General features: G+C 40.5%; 1 protein-coding gene across 1 annotated transcript in view; it reads left to right on the top strand.

Moving 5' to 3' along the window:
- The window catches only part of itga9 (integrin, alpha 9), a 389,128-nt gene that overhangs the window by 291,650 nt on the left and 76,825 nt on the right, over positions 1-20,653 (top strand). The window contains exons 21-23 of the mRNA XM_048530144.2: positions 12,593-12,682; positions 15,155-15,263; positions 19,940-20,047. Coding sequence (XP_048386101.1) covers positions 12,593-12,682; positions 15,155-15,263; positions 19,940-20,047 — 307 coding nt within the window. The remainder of the gene's footprint in view (positions 1-12,592; positions 12,683-15,154; positions 15,264-19,939; positions 20,048-20,653) is intronic.

Genomic DNA, 20,653 nt, shown 5'->3' with positions numbered 1-20,653 from the left:
TGTCAAAGTTGTCACTACTCAACTGGATGATCCTGAGTCAAACAGTCTTTTCTTCCCATCTTCAAACACTTTTATAGCTGGTGAAAAAATTACTGGAAGGAAATCAACAAAGTGCAGTTTGTTTTGGTACTCCATTAGTTTATCTGCAGGCTGATTAGCAGTCATGTCCTTAACATCATTCAAACCCGGCACCTTTAATGTGGAGTGATAAATATTTGCAATAGTTTGTCACGTAAATAGAAGGAGTTGCTATGTTTGGGATGCTCCAGCTATGATAGCAAAAACAATTTAGTGAAAGAATGACCAAATAGTCAATTCTCACTGATAGCTTTGCACGCTCTTTCCTCTACAAGCATGAATACTGTCAAATTATATTGAAAAGGTCAGGCTGGACTGCATTTGGCTATTTATATTTCGATCAAAAATTGCCCCGTTTGGGTCATGTAGGGTCACCTCAGGCATTTGGTTGGGTTTGGTTGACCTTTCAAAGACAGGTTAGAGTCAAGAGGTTACACTCTGCTGATTAAAAGCAGAATTGGAAACAATTTTCAGTTCAGTGAGAAGTTTTCCACAGATACAGCATAAACACGTACATTTTAGTGTGGAGAAATACAAGTACCCACCAGTTCACCAATTAATTAGTGAGGTTTCTGTTGAACCTTTTTACATGTAAGTTGTATTATCCAGCACTGACTTAATTAAAACATTCTGCAGTATAGTCATGTTAATATTAAAGTGTTGACGGGAAGTTCAAACCAGTATTATTCCTGAGGAAACTGGGTCAGAAATGAGCTAAAGCTAAAACACATCTTCTTATATTTGTAATTCATTATTGCAATAGCATTTATGCAGATTTTTTAAATAAGTAAATTGCACTCTTGCAATCTGAAACTGGGTTCTTTCATTCTGTGGTAACACAACCCTGGAATTAAATTCAATTTGGCGGTGAACATTAAACTCACTTTAAGGGTTCCCAACTTAAGTTGGAACATGTGATATTTGGACCCACATGATATTTGATAATGTGGCATGTGGTCACATGCAAATAGTACTGTATTAACTTTGAAAAAAATTGGGTTGTTGCTTTACTTATTCATGCTGTCCTGCTAGAAACTTTTGCCAGCTGTGAGAGACCCTAGTAACCCCAGATACACAGCCATGTGGAAGGGAAGAAGGGAATCTAAATGGCACATTCTCCCTTGCTTCATCTGGTATGAATCCTTCATTTTCACCTCCTTGTCCCCATTCATCCACTAATCTTTCTTTTTTATGTAAGCAATTCATGGGTTGTGAGCATCACTGGCTGGGGCATTATTTATTGCCCCTCTTTAATCGCCCTTGAGAAGTTGTTGAATCATGTTGAATCATTGCCCTCCATGCGGTATGTAAGTACACCTACAATGCTGCTGGGGAGGGAGATCGAGAATTTTGCCCCAGCAACGGTGAAGGCCTGGCAATATGTTTCCAAGTTAGAATAGTATGTCTCTTGGAAGTGGGTGGTAGTCTTCCAGTGTATCCACTGCCCTAGTCTTTTCAGTAGTAAAGTCCATGCATTTGAAAGATACTGTCTGAGGAAACTTGGTGAGCTGCTTGAATGCCTCTTGTTCATATTACACCGTGCTTCCTCTGTCCATTTATGGAAGAAGGAGTGAATGTTGAAGGTATTCAATGGAGGTCCAGTCAATCAGGCCGCTTTGTCTTGGATGGTGTCAAACTTCATGAATGTCATGGAATTGCACTCATCCAGCCAAATGGAGTGTATTCCATCACACTCCTGACTTGTGCTTTGTAGATGGTAGACAGATGTTGGGGAGTCAGGAGGTGAGTTATAAGAATTCCTAGCTTCTGACCTGCTTTTGTAATTGCAGTATTTATATGGCTGGTCGACTTCAGTTTTTGGTCAAGGGCAACATCCAGGATGTTGATAGAGGGGACCCAGTGATGGTATGTCATTGAATGTCAATGGGCAATGGTTAGGTCCTCACTTGTTGGAGATAGATATTGTCAGGCATTTGTGTGGTTGAAATGTTATTTGTTGCTTATCAGCCCAAACCTGGATACTGTCCAGGCCTTGCTGCAATTAGACACAGACTGCTTCAGTATCTGAGGAGCCATGAATACTGTTGGGCATTGTGCAATCATCAGTGCTCATTCCCAGTTCTGATTTCGTGATGGAGTGAAGGCCATTGATGAAGCAGCTAAAGGTGCCTGGGCCGCAGACACTACCCTGAGAAACTGCAGAGATGTCTGAAATAACGCCAATAGGCAGTGTGCCCCCTTAATTCTCATTGACTCCAGTTTTGATAGGGCTTCTTGATGTCATATTAAGTTCAGCTCTTTTGTTCATGTTTGGACCAAGGCTGCCATTAAGATCGATAGCTGAGTCGGCCTGTTAGAACCTAAAACAAGGACAGAAATTGCTGGAGAAACACAACAGCATCTGAAGATAGAAAGCAGAGTTATCACGTTGAATTCAGAGATGCTTCTTCAGAATCCTTATGCTGACTTTCTCCAGCAATTTCTGTTTTTGTTTCAGATCTTCAACATCCACAGTTCTTTGTTTTATTTTACTCGTAGTACTTGATGTGCAGGTTATTTTTGAGAAAGTGCCACTTGATAGCCATATCGATGACATATTCCATCCCTTTGGTGACAATTGAAAATAAAGGGATGGGATAATAATTAATTGGGTTTGATTTGTCCAGGTTTTTGTGTATAGCATATACCCGAGCAGTTTTCCAAATCTTTGGGTAGATGCCAGTGTTGTAGCTGTACTGGAACAGTTTGGCTACGAGTGCAGCAGGTTCTGGAGCACACGTCTTCATTACCATTTCCAGAATGTTGTCAGGATCCAGTGCCTCCAGCCGTTTCTTAATATCACACAAAGTGAATCAGTTGGCTGAAAGATGGTGCCAGTGATACTGGAGGCCTCAAAACAGGAAGCTGAGATGAGTATCCACTCTGTCCTTCTGGCTTAAAGTAATTGCAAGTGTTTCAGCCTTATAATTTGCACTGATGTTTTCAGCTTTCTCTTCATTGATCCCTGAGAATTCTACCTGTCGTCATGGCAGGATTTGAAACCTTGACTCAAAGACATTCTCTTACATCCCTAATCATAGCACTGTGCAGACTGGAAGTTTCCTAATCCAAGTAAACACATGTTTACGGTTGTAAGTACATCATCACCTCTCAGGCTGAGACAAGCTGTGTAATAATAGAGGTCAGTGAAATAAGACATGCTTTCAGTTTGTTGGAAGTTTATTTTGAGAATTTAATTGCAGAAAGAAAAACTACTTTAAAACCTCAGTCAAGTGTTTGAAATAGTTTACAAGAGACATAGAAGCATGAAGAATAAATGGAGTGAATTATAACTTGAAGATTTAGGCGTGGACACTGTCGTACATTCGAGATAGTGTGGAATCTGGTTAACAAATAAATTGCACAATACACTCCTATGCAGCATTCTTGTCACGCTTGTAATTCAAACCAGCTGTTTGTTGAGTTTGAGTGGGGTGAGGGTGGGGAGCTGGGATGGGAGACGAGGAAGGATTTGATTGTTTTGAGTCAGTATCCTGAAAGACGTACAGTATTTATTAAATGCTGCTCTGTTCCCATCCAATAAAGAGGCCCTAACTTTATTGATTGGGGTCAAGGCAGGGGCTTTGTTTAACTTGTTTTTTTCTGTCAAAAATCTGCATTGTCTCAAACTAGCTCAAAGCAAGAACAAGATTTGGAAGTTTAGGACACTTCTCTAAAACAATTATTCTAATATATCTGTAAACTGTTAACTGAACAACTTCCTTCTTTGAGTTGTGGGTGTGGCTTTGTCTGTATTGGCTAAGTCCTGCCTGCTTTCGGGCAGCTTTATCAGCCCATTAATTGCGGCTCTTCCCTGCCCCCTAATGGCTGTCAAATCTGTTCCAGCAATTTGTATTCTACGGATGCTCATCCTGATAGAACTAAATATGCAATGATGAAGAAAGAATTAGAAATGGGGAGAAACATTGATAACAAACAATTACCCTAGATTTTACAGCTTTTCTCTCACAAAATAAAGTGTGTCATCCCAGTGATAGAGACAGTGATAACTGACTTTATGGGGGTCCTGACCAACATTTCTGTTGCTACCAGCAACATCAAATAACAGATTTATCGGTCAATCACCTCATTGCTTTGTGAGATCTTGCTGACCACATATGAACTACTGCATTTTTCTGCATGCCAGGAGTGTTGACAATTGCAGATTAATTTCTGCAGTGTGATTCTGGATATAATCTCAGATTTGACCCAAAGTTGCAACAACGCTGCACTGTAGTTGTTGTGATGTGCTTTAGGATGTTCAAAGGACTTAGTAGGCACCGTGTAAATGCAACTGCAAAATAATTCTTTGGAATCTCAAGTGTTTAGACTCAAACTGCTGACCTTTTCAGTTTGCCTAGTGTAGGCTGTAACAGAAGTGGTACGTCAAATTAAGGCAACCTGGGGTTTGTAAGAAATGTTTTCCTGACTGCTCTGAGCTTCCTGAGGAACACTCTGGTGCAGAGTTGTCAGTACAATTTGTCAATGACATTATGACATGGCCCACAGGAACCGCTTATTACTCAATGGAGATGTTTTTACATCGCTTAATGATGTCATGACACCATCCACTGGGTAAAATGACCGGGCCAGTTAGCATACATGCAAATCATTGGCTTCTAAAATACAATCTGCTCTGTTTGTTGACGGAGACTTGTTGTGTTAAGGAAGATGGAAGCAGGAATAGGTCATTGCAGATCTAAAGCCTGCTCTGCCATTCTAGATCCTGGCTGATAGATCAATACCCTACGCGTATTCCTTGATGTAATTAGTGCTCAGTTAACTCTCTATCCTTAGACGTAGGCAGCATTGTTAAGAACAGCTTCAGATCCAACCCGATATTTTATTAGCAGGGATTATGAACATTTGGGCCCCAGGATTTAATAGTCTAAGAGAGGGGACATTTTATCATTTGCACACTTTTAAATGGTCTGCTTTAGATGAAAACTGGTTATCTTCTCTGTGTTAATGCTTTCCAGTCAGAACTCCAAGCAATAATTCTGTTAAAGGAAAACTGTTATTTGCTCTAAATCTAGTTTAAGCCCTTGGTTCCATGGGCTGTGCATATTAGAAATGCACAAATCTATGGCTCAAGCCACAATAAACCGTTTGTCATCGGCATTTCAAGGCAAGATGCAGTCATGCTCCTTATTTTGTTCACTTTGTAACTTAATCCTCAGTGAATAGGGATCAGCTATCCATTGCTCGATTCATCTGTGTTGCAAAGCAGTGGTTAGTGTAGTTACTCTGTCTGTAGCTAGCATTGTTGCAAAGAATATGCAGATAGCCCTGCAGAATTATCCACTGATAACAGTTGCCCTAAACTATCAGAGTTCAAATATGAGTTGATTTTTTGTTTGGATGAAAAACAGAGTGAGAAAAACTGATTTACTCAGGGGACCTTAAGCCAAGATTAGCAGTTATAGGAGTCTGGCTGAATACACACAAGAATTCAGAGATTGATTCCATATATGGCAAAAATGCAGTTATTAGCAAAAGCATTAACTACACACTGATATAGTTAATAGTTTAAGATGTAATTACATTTTAGCACGTACAAACCCTCACTCAGCAAACTTTTAAACCTGCTGACATTCCTGGACCTAACACAAACCAGGTACATTGAGATTATTTACACAGTAAATAATTCAAAGCTATTTCCTGACAAATTCAATAGCCAAGCTCCATGCTTTATGTGGAAACAGGCCTGTGTCTGCTGTGGATACAAGAACCATCCCACAACGAACCTGGCACTGCCAAAATGGGCCAAATGTTATTCTCAAGGAGTGAGTGCAGCCTGGCTCATCGAGGAACTGAAAACAATCTAGTGGAACATTTCTAAAGCTAATTTTCTTTTTATTAAGTCAAAAATGAATCAGTTTTTTGCTTTTCCAAACAGAAACAATTGCAATAGTGCAATTAATATGATTCAGTACATGGATACAAGATAGTGTTATTCTGACAAAATTTAGCATGGTGAAATGGAATAGTATGTATCCAAAATATTTGCCTCGCAGCCTTGTTTCTAACAATTGTACACACAGCAATATCTTGCTCGGCTCACTTGCCAAAATTGAGTGGACCTTTTTCAGTCAGTACACATTTTGTGGCCATTTCTTCATTACAAGTGATTTAATTTTCTAAAACACCTCTGGTTGTGAGGGTTTTGGGCATCCTGTGGTCATGAAGATCATTATACAGTTACAATTCTAGACTTGTACTGGGACAGGGCCAGTTTATACTGTTTACTAGATAGCTGAATTTAGACTGACATACAAACAATCCCTGAGTCAACAGCCACATGAGCTATTCTTGCTGAAAAATTCTCTGGAGCTTTCCTTCTGACTGATGCTCAATAGACATCTCATTGCTTTGGAATTGTAGATCCTTTTCTAAAGTTTGTTACTGCGATTATGAGAATTTACTCACCAAATTACTGAGTCAAAGATGCATGCTTTTGGTGTTTATTTAAAATAAATCCTATCGCAATGGTTCTCTTCTCCATTATCATGTACTGTTTAATTTAGATTCCAAAAGGTCACTGCATGAGTCTGCACCACTGTAAATCTAAGTTGTTTTCCTGTGTGTGGGAAGCTGGGGTGAGTGAAATGGTTTGCTTAAGCCCACAAGCTGTGACTCTGTTCCTTGGATGATTTTGCCTGTAGTTCTCATGGGAATTAATTTTAAAATATTACAATATATTTACCACAACAGTGCTGATGGAATGTCTATTACTAAATTTAAAAATGCCATAAATATATTGGCAAGCTTTGTCTTCCCAGAACTCATTGTCATCCTTTCAAAACCCAGCACAAATTGTTCAGAGCTTATTCAAAAAAAAGTTCCAATTATCGATCCAATAAACATTGCTGCCTTCTGTGTATCCATATCAAATGGTCAACGTCTTATACACAGAACATTTCTGGTCGGTATATATTCAGAATAAATAGGCAATATCTGTGTTGGAGAGTATATTGTTATTCTCTGTGTAATCTGAAGACATTGAGACTTCTGCATATTCAACACATATTATTGCCGTTTTATCTATATCCAGAACACATTAGCATTTCATGAGTGCCCGGAAAACATTGTTATAATTTGTGTGCTAAAACGTATCACCAGGTCGCTTCTAGTGGAGAGGTTGTAGACTTGATCGCTGAGCTGGTGTATTTGATTGCAGACGTTTTGTCACCCTGCGAGGTAACATTGGTGCGTCTCTGGTTAAGCGTTGGTGTTCTGTCTCACTTGTTACTTCTATGCCTCTGTTTGCTGGGGTGGTTGGTATTACTTCCAGTTCTGTTTTTCAGTGGTTTGTATATCAGATCCACTTCAGTGTGTTTGTTAATGGAGTTCTGGTTGGAACGCCAGGCCTCCAGGAATTCCCTGGCTGTCTCTGTTTGCTTTGTGCTATTATGGATGTGTTGTCCCAGGTGAATTTGTGTCCTTCTTTGGCTGTGTGTATTGATACCAGTGAGAATTGGCTGCGTCTCTCAGTGGCTAGATGGTGTTTGTGTGTCATTATTGCTAGTTTTCTTCCAGTTTGGCCTATTAGTGTTTCTCACAGTCCTTGCATGATATTTTGTATATTACATTAGTTTTATTTGTGGGAATGGGTTACTTTTACATTTGTCAATAGCTGTCGCAGTGTGGTTATCAGTTTGTGGGCTACCTTGACAGCTAGGGTTCTGAGTAGTCTTGTATAATCATCTCTGAAATGTCTCTGATGTACGGTAGCGTGACCTGTATGTTTGGTTGTGTTGTGTCTTCTTAGGACATAGAACATAGAACATAGAACAGTACAGCACAGAACAGGCCCTTCAGCCCACAATGTTGTGCCGACCATTGATCCTTATGTATGCACCCTCAAATTTCTGTGACCATATGCATGTCCAGCAGTCTCTTAAATTACCCCAAGGACCTTGCTTCCACAACTGCTGCTGGCAACGCATTCCATGCTCTCACAACTCTCTGCGTAAAGAATCCGCCTCTGACATCCCCTCTATACTTTCCTCCAACCAGCTTAAAACTATGATCCCTCATGTTAGCCATTTCTGCCCTGGGAGATAGTCTCTGGCTATCAACTCTATCTATGCCTCTCATTATCTTGTATACCACAATTAGGACCCCTCTCCTCCTCCTTTTCTCCAATGAAAAAAGTCCAAGCTCAGGCAACCTCTCTTCATAAGATAAGCCCTCCAGTCCAGGCAGCATCCTGGTAAACCTCCTCTGAACCCTCTCCAAAGCATCCACATCTTTCCTATAATAGGGCGACCAGAACTGGACGCAGTATTCCAAGTGCGGTATAACCAAAGTTTTATAGAGCTGCAACAAGATCTCACGACTCTTAAACTCAATCCCCCTGTTAATGAAAGCCAAAACACCATATGCTTTCTTAACAACCCTGTCCACTTGGGTGGCCATTTTAAGGGATCTATGTATCTGCACACCAAGATCCCTCTGTTCCTCCACACTGCCAAGAATCCTATCCTTAATCCTGTACTCAGCTTTCAAATTCGACCTTCCAAAATGCATCACCTCGCATTTATCCGGGTTGAACTCCATCTGCCACCTCTCAGCCCATCTCTGCATCCTGTCAATGTCCTGCTGCAGCCTACAACAGCCCTCTATACTATCAACGACACCTCCAACCTTTGTGTCGTCTGCAAACTTGCTGACCCATCCTTCAATCCCCTCATCCAAGTCATTAATAAAAATTACAAACAGTAGAGGCCGAAGGACAGAGCCCTGTGTAACACCACTCACCACTGACTTCCAGGCAGAATATTTTCCTTCTACTACCACTCGCTGTCTTCTGTTGGCCAGCCAATTCTGTATCCAGGCAGCTAAGTTCCCCTGTATCCCATTCCTCCTGACCTTCTGAATGAGCCTACCATGGGGAACCTTATCAAATGCCTTACTGAAGTCCATATACACCACATCCACAGCTCGGCCCTCATCAACTTTTCTAGTCACATCCTCAAAGAACTCGATAAGGTTTGTGAGGCATGACCTGCGCCTCTCAAAGCCGTGTTGACCGCATTTGATCAAGCCATGCTCTTCCAGATGGTCATAAATCTTATCCCTCAGAATCCTTTCTAACACCTTGCAGACGACAGACTTGAGACTTACTGGTCTATAATTGCTGGGGATTTCCCTATTTCCTTTCTTGAAGAGAGGAATTACATTTGCCTCGCTCCAGTCCTCAGGTACGACTCCAGTGGAGAGCGAGGATGCAAAGATCCTCGCAAGTGGCGAAGCAATTGCATTTCTCGCTTCCCAAAGCAGCCGAGGACAAATCTGGTCTGGGCCTGGCGACTTGTCAATCTTAATGTTTGACAAAATTTTCAGCACATCAGCTTCCTCTATCTCTATCCATTCCAGCATGCACATCTGCTCTTCAAAGGTTTCATTCACTACAAAGTTCGTTTCTTTCGTAAAGACAGAAGCAAAAAACTCATTTAGGGCTTCCCCTACCTCCTCAGACTCCACACACAAGTTCCCTATACTATCCCTGATCGGCCCTACTCTTTCTTTGACCATTCTCTTATTCCTCACATAAGTGTAAAATGCCTTCGTGTTTTCCCTAATTCGTTCTGCCAAGCCTTTCTCGTGCCCCCTCCTGGCTCTCCTCAGACCATTTTTGAGATCCTTCCTTGCCTGCGTGTAATCCTCTCTAGCTGAACTTGACCCTAGCTTCCTCCACCTTATGTAAGCTTCCTTTTCACAAGAAGCTCCACCGCTTTCGTCATCCAAGGTTCCTTTATCTTACCCCTTCTTGCCTGTCTCAGAGGGACATATTTACTCATCACTCGCAACAACTGTTCCTTAAACAGTCTCCACATGTCTATAGTTCCCTTACCATGGAACAATTGCTCCCAGTCCATGCTTCCTAACTCATGTCTAATCGCGTCATAGTTTCCTCTTCCCCAATTAAATATCCTCCCATTTTGCCTAATCCTGTCCTTCTCCATAGCTATGTAGAATGTGAGGCAGTTCTTGTGGTCTGTCGCAGAAGTAACAGGGGCTATGCTTTTTGGGTTTCCATTCCTTTTAAAAACCCTCCGTATAAGTGCTCCTCTTCTGCTTTCACAGCCCGGAATTGCCTAGCGGGGTGACGAAACGTCGGTGAGCGAGACTGCAACCTCACCCACAACCTGAGCTAACAAATCCTCTCAAAAACCTGTTCCCGGAAGTGTTCCACAGGGCTTAGTTTTAGGGCTGTTGAAATTTGTGTCATATATTAATTATTTAGGTCTGGGAGGCGTGATTGGGGAATTTGAGGACAGCACAGAAGTTGGCCAGGTGATTGGTAATGAAGAGGATGCTATTGACTGCAAAATGATGCCACCAGCTTTATTGAGTGGGTTGCAAAGTGGTAAATGGAATTCTGTACTGCGACCTTATACACTTGGAGAAGGGAAGCAAAGCAAGCAATAGAAGGGATTGTATTGAGAGTTTTAAAGGAAGTGAAAGACCGTGTTGCACATCCACAGATCCCTGAATGCTGTAGAGCAGGGAAATAAGGTGTTAAAGAAGGCACATGGAATGTCTTCCTTTATTGGGTGAAACATTGAATACAAAAGCAGGGATAAAAATCTGGAGCTATTTAAGACACTCGTTAGGTCATAGCTGGACCTTTTGTGCACAGTTCCAGCCACCAAGGACATAATTACTGCATCAAGACTACAAAGATTTCCAAGAAAGTTGCCAGGGCTTGAGAGTTGCAGCCATGGGGAAAGATTGGATAACCTGGGGTTGTTTCCTCTATGTGGGTGCCTAAAATAATTTACCTTATTTATGCTTGGAACATATCACCCTGTGCCTGGAAGACCCCATCTGTGTATTTGAAACATGTTGTCGCCATATGTGTGTGCCCAGGACACTTAACAAAATCACAAAGGAGTACAGGCAGTCTATAATTTCGATGGCTAGCTAGCTGTGTTTTTTAAAAAAAGTATATGCACCAGGCAATTAGGAAAGCAAATTGTACAATGGTCATCATTGCAAGAGGATTTGAATTCATGTCTTACTGCAGTTATGCAGAGCTTGGGTGAGACCACATCTGTAGTATTGCATGCACTTTTTGTCTTCCTACTTAAGAAAAGATATATTTACCATAGTAGGAGTGCGACAGAACTTCACTTGGCCAATTCTATAAAATGGCAGAGCTGTCCAATGTGGAGAGATTAGCTTAACTGAGCCTTTATTCATCAGAGTTGAAAAGGAGTTTGGGGAATCTAGAACCACTCTCAGGGTATGGGATAGACCATTCAGGGTTGAGATGAGGAAAGATTTCTTCACTCAGAAGAGTGAACCTGTGGAATTCCCTACCACAGACGGCAATGGAGGTGAATCCACTGAATGTTTTCAAAAAAGAGAGATAGATAGAAGTTTACATGGTAAAAGCATTGGGGAAATGGGGAGAAAGCAGGAATATGGGATTAATGTGTCACTATGAATTCCAATGTTTTTCATGTGAATGAACTGATAATTTTACAAAGCTTTATCAAGGTGAGGGAATTTAATGTGTTTTTATCATAGAATTGTAGAATTCCTACGGTGTGAAAATAGGCCCTTCACACTCTGACCTTCAAAGCATACCACCCAGATCCAGCACCCTGTAACCCACCTAATCTACACATCTCTGAACACTATGGGCAATTTCCCATGGCCAACCCACCTAATCTGCACACCTTTGGACTGTGGGAGGAAACCGGAGCACCCGGAGGAAACTCATGCAGATGCGGGGAGAATGTGCAAACTCCACACAGATTCAGATTTTGATTCAGTAAAGTAGCCTTCTTAGCTTCCAATTTCCAGTTCTGATGAAGTCCCTGTTCCTAAAACATTAACCTATTTATTTTCAAATGATCCTAATCTTAAAATAAATTGGCTGCAGGATTTTCTTTTTTATTTAAAATTTAACATATCATTTTATTGAAAAGTCCTATCACCTGCAAGTTGCTGAGCTGAAGTGCTTTGATACATGACAGAGAGAATCTCTGTGCCTCCTACTGTGGGATGTAATTCTCCTAGGTTAGACAGCACTTTCATTTTCGATCCATTCACCATGACCTTGAGATCCTCATGCCGACAGAGTGTTCCTAATCTGTTTGTGATAACATTGCATTTAAATCTGAAATTCTCATGTTGCCTTAAATTTCCTTTCTAACCCAGTGGGACATCATTACTTGTCTACAAAAGTATCAAATGATCGCAACATTTGAACATGCTGTTCAGAAATGTTGAATGGAGCAGCTGGTTCGTAATTGTAACTTCTACCAGTCAAACATGAGCAGTTGTAGAAGTCAAGCTATTTTTCAAAATTTGTGCTGGTATGGTATCAGTTTAGGAATATGCTCTGTCGCACCACTATTTGTCATCAAAGTACAACGTTATAATTATTTAATTCTATATTGTTTCTGATGCAGCAGTTTGAAATGGCTAAGCTGGCTTTGTTTTTGTACTGTTGATACAACCTCTGAAATAAACATTGTTTCTTTTTTATTTGCAGTGGGAATATTGAGCGCAATGAATCTCTGTTTGATAACACACTCATCCTTGCGATGCCCCTGAAACACGAAGTGGACACTGCTATCACAGGGTAAATTTGACCAGTGTATTAGGAAGGTTTGACGTGAATATTTGTAATAGATAAGACTGTAGAGCGGAAATTCAGATGCTCACATCTTTTGACGTTGGGGAAATGGAGTGGGAATGGGGGTGCATGATTCAATCATTGGACCTGAATCATGAAGCTTATGGAGGGGGCAGGTGTCTTAATGGTTGCTGATGGTAGATCTTGGGCTTGCTTGACATCAAGCTGGAATAGTGAAAGCAGCCAGCCAACATAGAGTAGAAAGGGGGAGGCAATGACATAATGGATTTGTGACTGGGCTGGTAATGCAGAGACTGATGTTTTGCTGATTGGGTTTGAATACCACCATGGCAATTAGTGAAATCTGAATTCAATAAATACTGGAGTTAAAAAGCTGCCCTAACAGTGGTCATATAACCACAGTTAATTATCATAAAAAGCCATCTGGTTCAGTAATGCCCTTTGGGGGAAAAAATAATCTACCATCCTTACCTTGTCCAGTGTACATGTGGCTCCAGACCCACAGCAATGTGGTTGACTCCTAATTGCCCACTGAGAAATTAGGGAGGGCAATAAATGCTGCCTGAACAAGTAATAGCACAGTTTATTTTTAAAGATCGAGTTTAGGCTGCTACTGTGGATGGTTGGGGATCAGAAAACAAGTATTTTAGAAAAGGGACTGTCAAGGGAGGCCACATACAGGGAATCAGAGGAGAGCAGGCATAACCACTGCACAATGATCCACTTTCCTCTCCAGATGTGGTTCTTACAGCAGAAAATCTGCCCACAACATTTTCTGTACACAACATTAAAGTGGAGTGGGAGATATAAAGGAAAGGATGACAGTTACTAGGTTTTATAGCTATGTTCAAAGTAGAAGGAGAATCTAATTTGTAAATCTCATACATTAGATAATAATGGAAGATGAAGGTGGTGTAAACGAACTGATTTAGTTCAAGAGATGCAAGAATTGAGTACTAGGTCATGGAATAATTGAAATGCAGGAAAACCTGATCACACAAGGACCCTGAGTAATTGGAAGGGAGACAGAGTTGCACAGTAAAGAGAAAGGCAGATCTCCTAATAATACCCGAAACAGGAAGGACTGGAAGTACATATCCAACTTTGTTTCTGTGTGCAGTTTCCAAAGGATGTTACAGACCTTTGCTGTTGTCAGATATCTTCCTCTTTGTGCTTTTTGTATAGGGGAACGCCCACTGTTCTGTCAGGGTGAATGATTTATTAGTAATGGGTTCACTGACTCCTGACTCATTCCTCAAGTGCCAGTTTAGAAATTTGCAGCTTTGAAGTTTCTACGACTCTGGGATGGAAACATCTTGTTGACCAATTAACCCTTTGGATACTACAAGTGTTACATTGAAGAAAGGTGGCCATGACTTTTGACTGTATATGGCTTACTGTGGTTATTGGCATAGTGACAGTGCAGGACTTCCACTTGTCCCTTTGCCCAACCAAAAAAAACGAGAATTGATTTTATGGTTGTTATTCAATTGTAATCCTTGTTACTAAAAACATTGTTCTTGGAAATGAAATTTGGGTGGTTTCTGTAACATACTGATAATACGTCCTGCCAATCAGCTGGTGAGGTGTTAAACAAAACCAAAAAAAACCTTCTCACTCCTACATCTTTTTATGTTGCCTTATTCATGGCTAAACTTAATAACTACCAGATCCCATTCTCTGGAAGGTATTCCAAACTCTTTAGTCACACCTTTGAAGCTTCCTTTCCTACATCAGTTTTTGTTGCTCTTCCAATACTATACCAATTCATAAAGTCATTGAGTCATTCAGCACAGAAACAGACTCTTTACTGCAACTCGACCATGCTGACCAGACATCCTAAGTAAATCTGGTCCCATTTGCCAGCATTTGCCTCATATCCCTCTAAACTCTTCCTATTCATACACCCATCCAGATGCCTTTTAAATGTTGTAATTGTACCAGCCTCCACCACTTCCTCTGGCAGCTCAGTCCACGCAAGCTCCACGCACTGCATGAAAAAATTACCCCTCAGGTTCCTTTATAAATGTTTTCCCTCTCATTTTAAACATACGCTCTCTAGTTTTGGACTCCCCACCTGAAGAAAAAAAATTACTACGATAAGTGCAATTTGTTACATTTTAATTAACTATGTACAACATTTATATGTCAAGACACATTCACTTTTAGGTTGGATTGAATATATTATATTGATATTTTAGACTTTGGTTATGGTAAACTCATTTAAGGATTCAGGTGCTGTTTTGTTCTTCAATCCCAAACAATGCCTCTGAGAGATGTTCAAATTAAAATTTCCATTAATTTGAATTTCAAGACAAAAATTATTTAATTCTCTTGGAAGATGTTTAAGAATAGTGCTGATACTAGTTAACATATTCTACGCTGACCCTTTGTTTATTCTTGATAATTGATCTGTTGGACAAAGTGTTAATAACTCTTTATTTCTTTTTAAAATAGATCGATTTCACCAACTTCTTTTATTTATGGTGATTCAGTGGATGCAGCAAAATTTATTCAATTGGAAGACATGTCCTGCCTTTTTCAACCTTTTAATTTGACATTTCAGGTGACTTGTCCTCCTTCTATTAAGCTCTTTACAGTGGTAATTGTTTTAAATTGGCCTGCCTTACAGTTGTTGCACAAGTTCCACCAGAATATCATTTCAGTTTATGCAATCTTAACAGGCATTTGAAATAGTAAAATCTACCTCATTCTGGCGTGGCTTCACAACCTGGAAATGCTGACAGAGATTCACAGACATCATTGGACATAGGTTGAAGGCCTCTTTCTGACTCATACTCCAAAGCTCTGCGGTGTTTTACAGACATAATCATTGGTGCCTTGTAAGAGCTGCCATGGAATATTGTCAGCTGGTGATATCAGTACCATGTACATTTATCAAATAGTTACAGATTCAATCTCTGGTCTGTGCCAAGTTAGCTGATTGAAGCTAGAGCAACTGATGGAAACATAGAAGATAGGAGCAGGAGGAGGCCATTCAGCCCTTCAAGCCTGCTGCACCATTCTTCATGATCATGGCTGATCGTCCAACTCAATAGCCTAATCCTGCTTTCTCCCTGTAATCTTTAATCCCATTCGCCCCAAGTGCTATATCTAGTCACTCTTTGAATACATTCAATGTTTTGGCATCAACTGCTTCCTGTGGCTCACCACTCTCTGGGTGAAGAAATGTCTTATAGTAAATGTTTGCAGGAAACTCACCAGCATCCAAACAGAGGAATAACCCAGGAGTATATATCTCGCTAGTGCACTGCTCTCAGGAATGGCCCATGTTCAAAATGCCAACCTGTTTCTCATCCATCAAATGGCAGATGATGCTATGGGAATCTCCAGGTTCCCATGCACATATCTGAGTATACCCAAAATCAGAGGTTAGGAACAAATACCAATTAGTCATCACTAGTTTGATAACTTCTTTTCCAGGATATCAATTAGTGGATTTCATTGCTTGTGAATAGATTTTAAAATGCTGGTGAGGAGAGTTAAGTGCTGTACACTTTACTGAGTTTAAATGTAAGTTATTTTACTTTGCATTTCCAGTTGCAGCTCTCAGATTTTTGTATACATTTTGGAAATTATTAATATTTCTTTTAAAGAATGAGAAACATCAGTAATAAGTCTGCATCGGCAAAGTTAGTATTGTTTTCCTTGAACAGAAGGCCATAAGGAGATCTGATAGAAACTTTCAAAAATCATGAGTGATCTCGAGAGAGTAGCTGGGAGAAGCTGTTCACTCCTTTTGAAAGTATCAAGGACCAGAGGGCACACTTTTAAAGTGTTTTGCTAAAGAATCAAATACGAGGTGAAGGTGAGAAAAATGGCTTTCTCACAGTAGGTGGTCTGGTTTAGAATGCACTGCCTGGAGGCTTGGTGGATGCAGGTTCAGATGAGCCATTCAGGAGGGTATTGGATGACTTTTTAATTAAGAATGAGGCAGAGGATCACAGGGTAAAGGGCCAATATTTGGCACTAACCTACATGCCCAGAGAGCTGGTATGGACTTAATAGACCAGTGGCCTCCTCCTGCACTACAGTGCTGCTATCTTTTGAGGTTTTGCTACAGGAGATCAGTGGATCAGATTTGGAATGCTCCTGAATTGGAGCATGCAGCGGACTCCCTAATTGGGCAATACCTTTGTATGAACCTGCGTTAGAAAGGACAGTGATTGGCAATCCTCACTCCTAAACTCTTACTAGATTTACTGAAGAACCCTATGATTGGTGGAAATCCATTGTGTTGAGATGAGACCAGAGATGCTGACAGTGCTTCAAATGGAGTTGAGAAGACCAAAAGGAGATTATTTGAGAATTTTAAATGTTAAAGAGATTGAATAGTGGAACAATGGCTCTGATTTCAATTCCACTCCCCTGCCTGTTGAGATTTGAGCCAATGAGCTGGGTGAGTGGAATTCTAAAATGAAAGGAAATTTGCCCTTTAGACCCAGCTGCCATCTAGTTGTGTCACAATTTAATTTACTCTTTTGTGATGGCAAGCACGTGATCCACAAGAAAGGGCACGAGACTTTGTTAAGCAGAGAGTCCAGCCCCTTTAATGTCCCAGGGACCTGATCAGTTATTTTAATTGGAGGCCTCAGTGGAGGCACATTGAGGACTTTTCCATTAGGCCAGGCTTGCTGGGACATGGATTGTGAATCAGAAACTGTGACCCAGAAAGCTTAGCTTTAAATATGTTATTTAGGCTGCCTTTTGGGAGCAGGAAGTGTTTCTCTAGGTGTTTTGAGGAAACTTTGCATCTCTAGTGTATCAGGCTTCCCTCTGTCCTCGCTTGCTACTTCAGTAATGGCAGGATTTGATCCCACAGTTTATAATGAGTAATTTCCTACTACTGTCAATCAGTCAGGTGTCTGGTCTGCCAATGTTTTTAGGTAGATCTCCAAGGAAAGTTAAGCAACTGCACCTCCTCCAATCTCCATGGATTCATCACATGGTTTGGAGTCAAAATTCAATCCCCTGCCCTCCCACTGCTTATGACTAGATATGATCAAACTATTCCTCACAGTGAGCTATGTCGTTAAAGAAATTTGTTGATGTAAGAATAGATGGAGCTCAGAATGGTTTGCCTCAGGGTATGGTTAATGGGAACATTATTTGCTTCCTTTAGGGAAAACATTGACAGTTAATAGAAGCTCAGGAAGATTCAGAGCTTAGGGAGTGAGTTGAACTATAAAATCACTTTTGAATGGCTCTAATAAAGTGCTGATACTGACAGGATGGACCAAATAGCTGCCTTCTCTACTATAAACATCTACAGTTCAAATTTACATGGTTTAGAAAATGGTAGTTCCAACTGAGTGATTTAGTTGATATGTTATGGATATGCTCTGAAATAATCCAATATATTTATTTATAGAAAGGTTTTAGACCCTAAACTCAAAAGCTTGATACTCTGAGGGCTAAGGGTATACTGCTTTGAAGCAATATATGTTTATTTCAATTATTTTATGCAATGTGTAATTGTGTATCTTTGATCCTTACGAGAACACGGGTTGTGTGGACCTGACTTGTGGGTGGAGTCACTGCCGTTTGTCCTGTTTGACTGAATAGAACTTTCGTTTACTCTGAATACTGCCAAGACTTCGGAGCATTCAGAATTATTTTAATTAAACTCAGTCCCTCTTTGTCCCTCTGGAAAAATGTAAGTTCTTGGCTGGGGACATAAAGCTCTCTTCTACAAGCATTCCTTTCATCATAAACAACCCCATTGGGAAAATGCATTTAGTGCTTGCAAACACATTCCAACCCAATTCTACGCCTGCTTGGCCCCATTGACAGTTTTTTTTTATCTCATTCTGATCGTGCTCCTTTCCATAATGGGGATGGTATGACAGCAGGGGAGGAGTTATTGTCCAGCATTATCCTGCACTTTGGAATTTTTGCAAATCACTTTATCCCTACAAATGGCAAGAGAATGTTTTACAGAGGTATTATTTTACATTGATGCTATTTTTAAAATTTGGCATTGGTAGAACACTTGAGGCTGTACATTTATGCACTTGGACGTGTAATGGTGCATTATAAAGTTGTCAGGTCTTCCTGTCTGAACTGAGGCATATTCTGAACTTATTCAAGCAATAAAAAATGAGCACATTTCATCTATTTTCCTTCGCATCCACTTCGAGTTTTGCCTTGTTATGCGTTTAGTCTTGTCGGATTCATGTGGTCTAAAAAATATATGAAGCAAAGGAACTTAACCATTTTAAAAGCCTCTATCCTAACAAAACCAGAATTGTTCTTGCAATAACTAGCAGTTCAAAAGTTTGTTTCACTGAATTTATAGTTGGAATTTTCTGATTGAAATTATGCTAAGATAATTCCATCAATGTTGGTTGAAACATTTTGGACTGCTTCCATCACAACTCTTTCTAAATTGGGATTAAATGGACTTGTGCTACAGCCTGTGAAATGAGAAGCATTACCTTGCAAATCAAATTGTGATTAAATGTTTACTGAGCTCTTGCATAATTAGAAGTGAAGTTACCATTAAGTCTGACTTCATCATTTCTTGCACTGCCTCTGTTTTTCTTCTGGAGTTTTCAACTTGTGATGATTATAGAATGGGTAAACATGGAAACGTACACCTTCAAAACATAAACATAGCTCCATGCAAGAAGGAAGTCACAATGAGACACATAATGAGGCTGGTGTTACCAGCAATGAGCAATGCTCACAGCACGAATCTCCAGAAATTAGGCCTGCACAATGTGTAACTCCCATTCACAAAGAAGGATCTCCGATTAATCATCCATTTTTTATAGAATTCCACATTAGAAAGGGAACCATAAATATTGTATGACATAACAAGGTGTAGAGCTGGATAAACACAGCAGGCCAAGCAGTATCAGAGGAGCAGGAAAGCTGATGTTTTGGGTCTGGACCCTTCTTCAGAAATGGGGGAGGAGAAGGGGACTCTGAAATAAATAGAGAGGGGGGGGGGAGGCAGATGGAGAGATCCACTGAGGAAAGACCTCAACTTTCCTGCTGCTCTGATGCTGCTTGGCCTGCTGTGTTCATCCAGCTCTACACCTTGTTATCTCAGATTCTCCAGCATCGACAGTTCCCACTATCTCCATAAATATTGTATATTGTGTCAGGAGCGTGTAGACTGTTATACTGAGGAATTGAGCTAATGCTGATGCCTATAAGAGTTTTAATCACACGATGCTAATAATGGTCTTTTCTCCATTTATTATTGAATGTCAGGTTATAAACATGGGTCCGAGCAGTGCACCAGAACTTGCTGTGCAAATTATGATTCCCAGTAGACTTTTTACAAATGGAGCTGACATCTTTCTCATCCAGGAAGTTGTGGTGAGTACATAGCATCATTGACACTTCTGCACTGTCCTGCTGACTTTGAGCGTGTTACTTGTGTCAGTTTTTAAATCTCATTTTCGCATGTAGATATCATTGTTTCCAAAATCATACGATGCAGAGTTACTGTAGCACTTTGTAAATCTCTGAGCTGAAGTTATTTTTCTGTTTATGTTCACTTTCTAGGCCTAGATTGTGTTATTTTTTTCTTTTGTCAGTTCACATTTGTACGTTGAGTCTTAGAGTCATAGAGTAATATAGCATTGAAACAGGCCCTTCAGCCCATGCTAACCATGGTGCCCATTCAGCTGGTTCCAATTGCCCACACTTGGTCCATATCCCTCTAAGCCCTTCCCATCCATGTACCTATCCAAATGTTCTTTAACATGTTGCTGTTGTACCTGCCTCAACCACTTTGGCAGCCCACTCCACATACACGCCACTCTCTGTGGGAAGAAGTTATCCCCCATGTCCTTCTTAAATTTTCCCCCTCTCACCTTAAATCTGTGCCGTCTAGTTTTGAATTCCCCATCCCTGGGAGATAGACTATATGCATTCATGCTATCTTTGCCCCTCATGATTTAATGCACCAGAATAAGGTCA

This window comes from Stegostoma tigrinum, chromosome 5, assembly GCF_030684315.1.
Source record: "Stegostoma tigrinum isolate sSteTig4 chromosome 5, sSteTig4.hap1, whole genome shotgun sequence".
NCBI classification, from domain to species: Eukaryota; Metazoa; Chordata; class Chondrichthyes; order Orectolobiformes; family Stegostomatidae; genus Stegostoma; species Stegostoma tigrinum.
The sequence above is the reverse complement of the archived record's forward strand: the minus strand, read 5'-3'. Positions and strand labels throughout refer to the sequence as shown.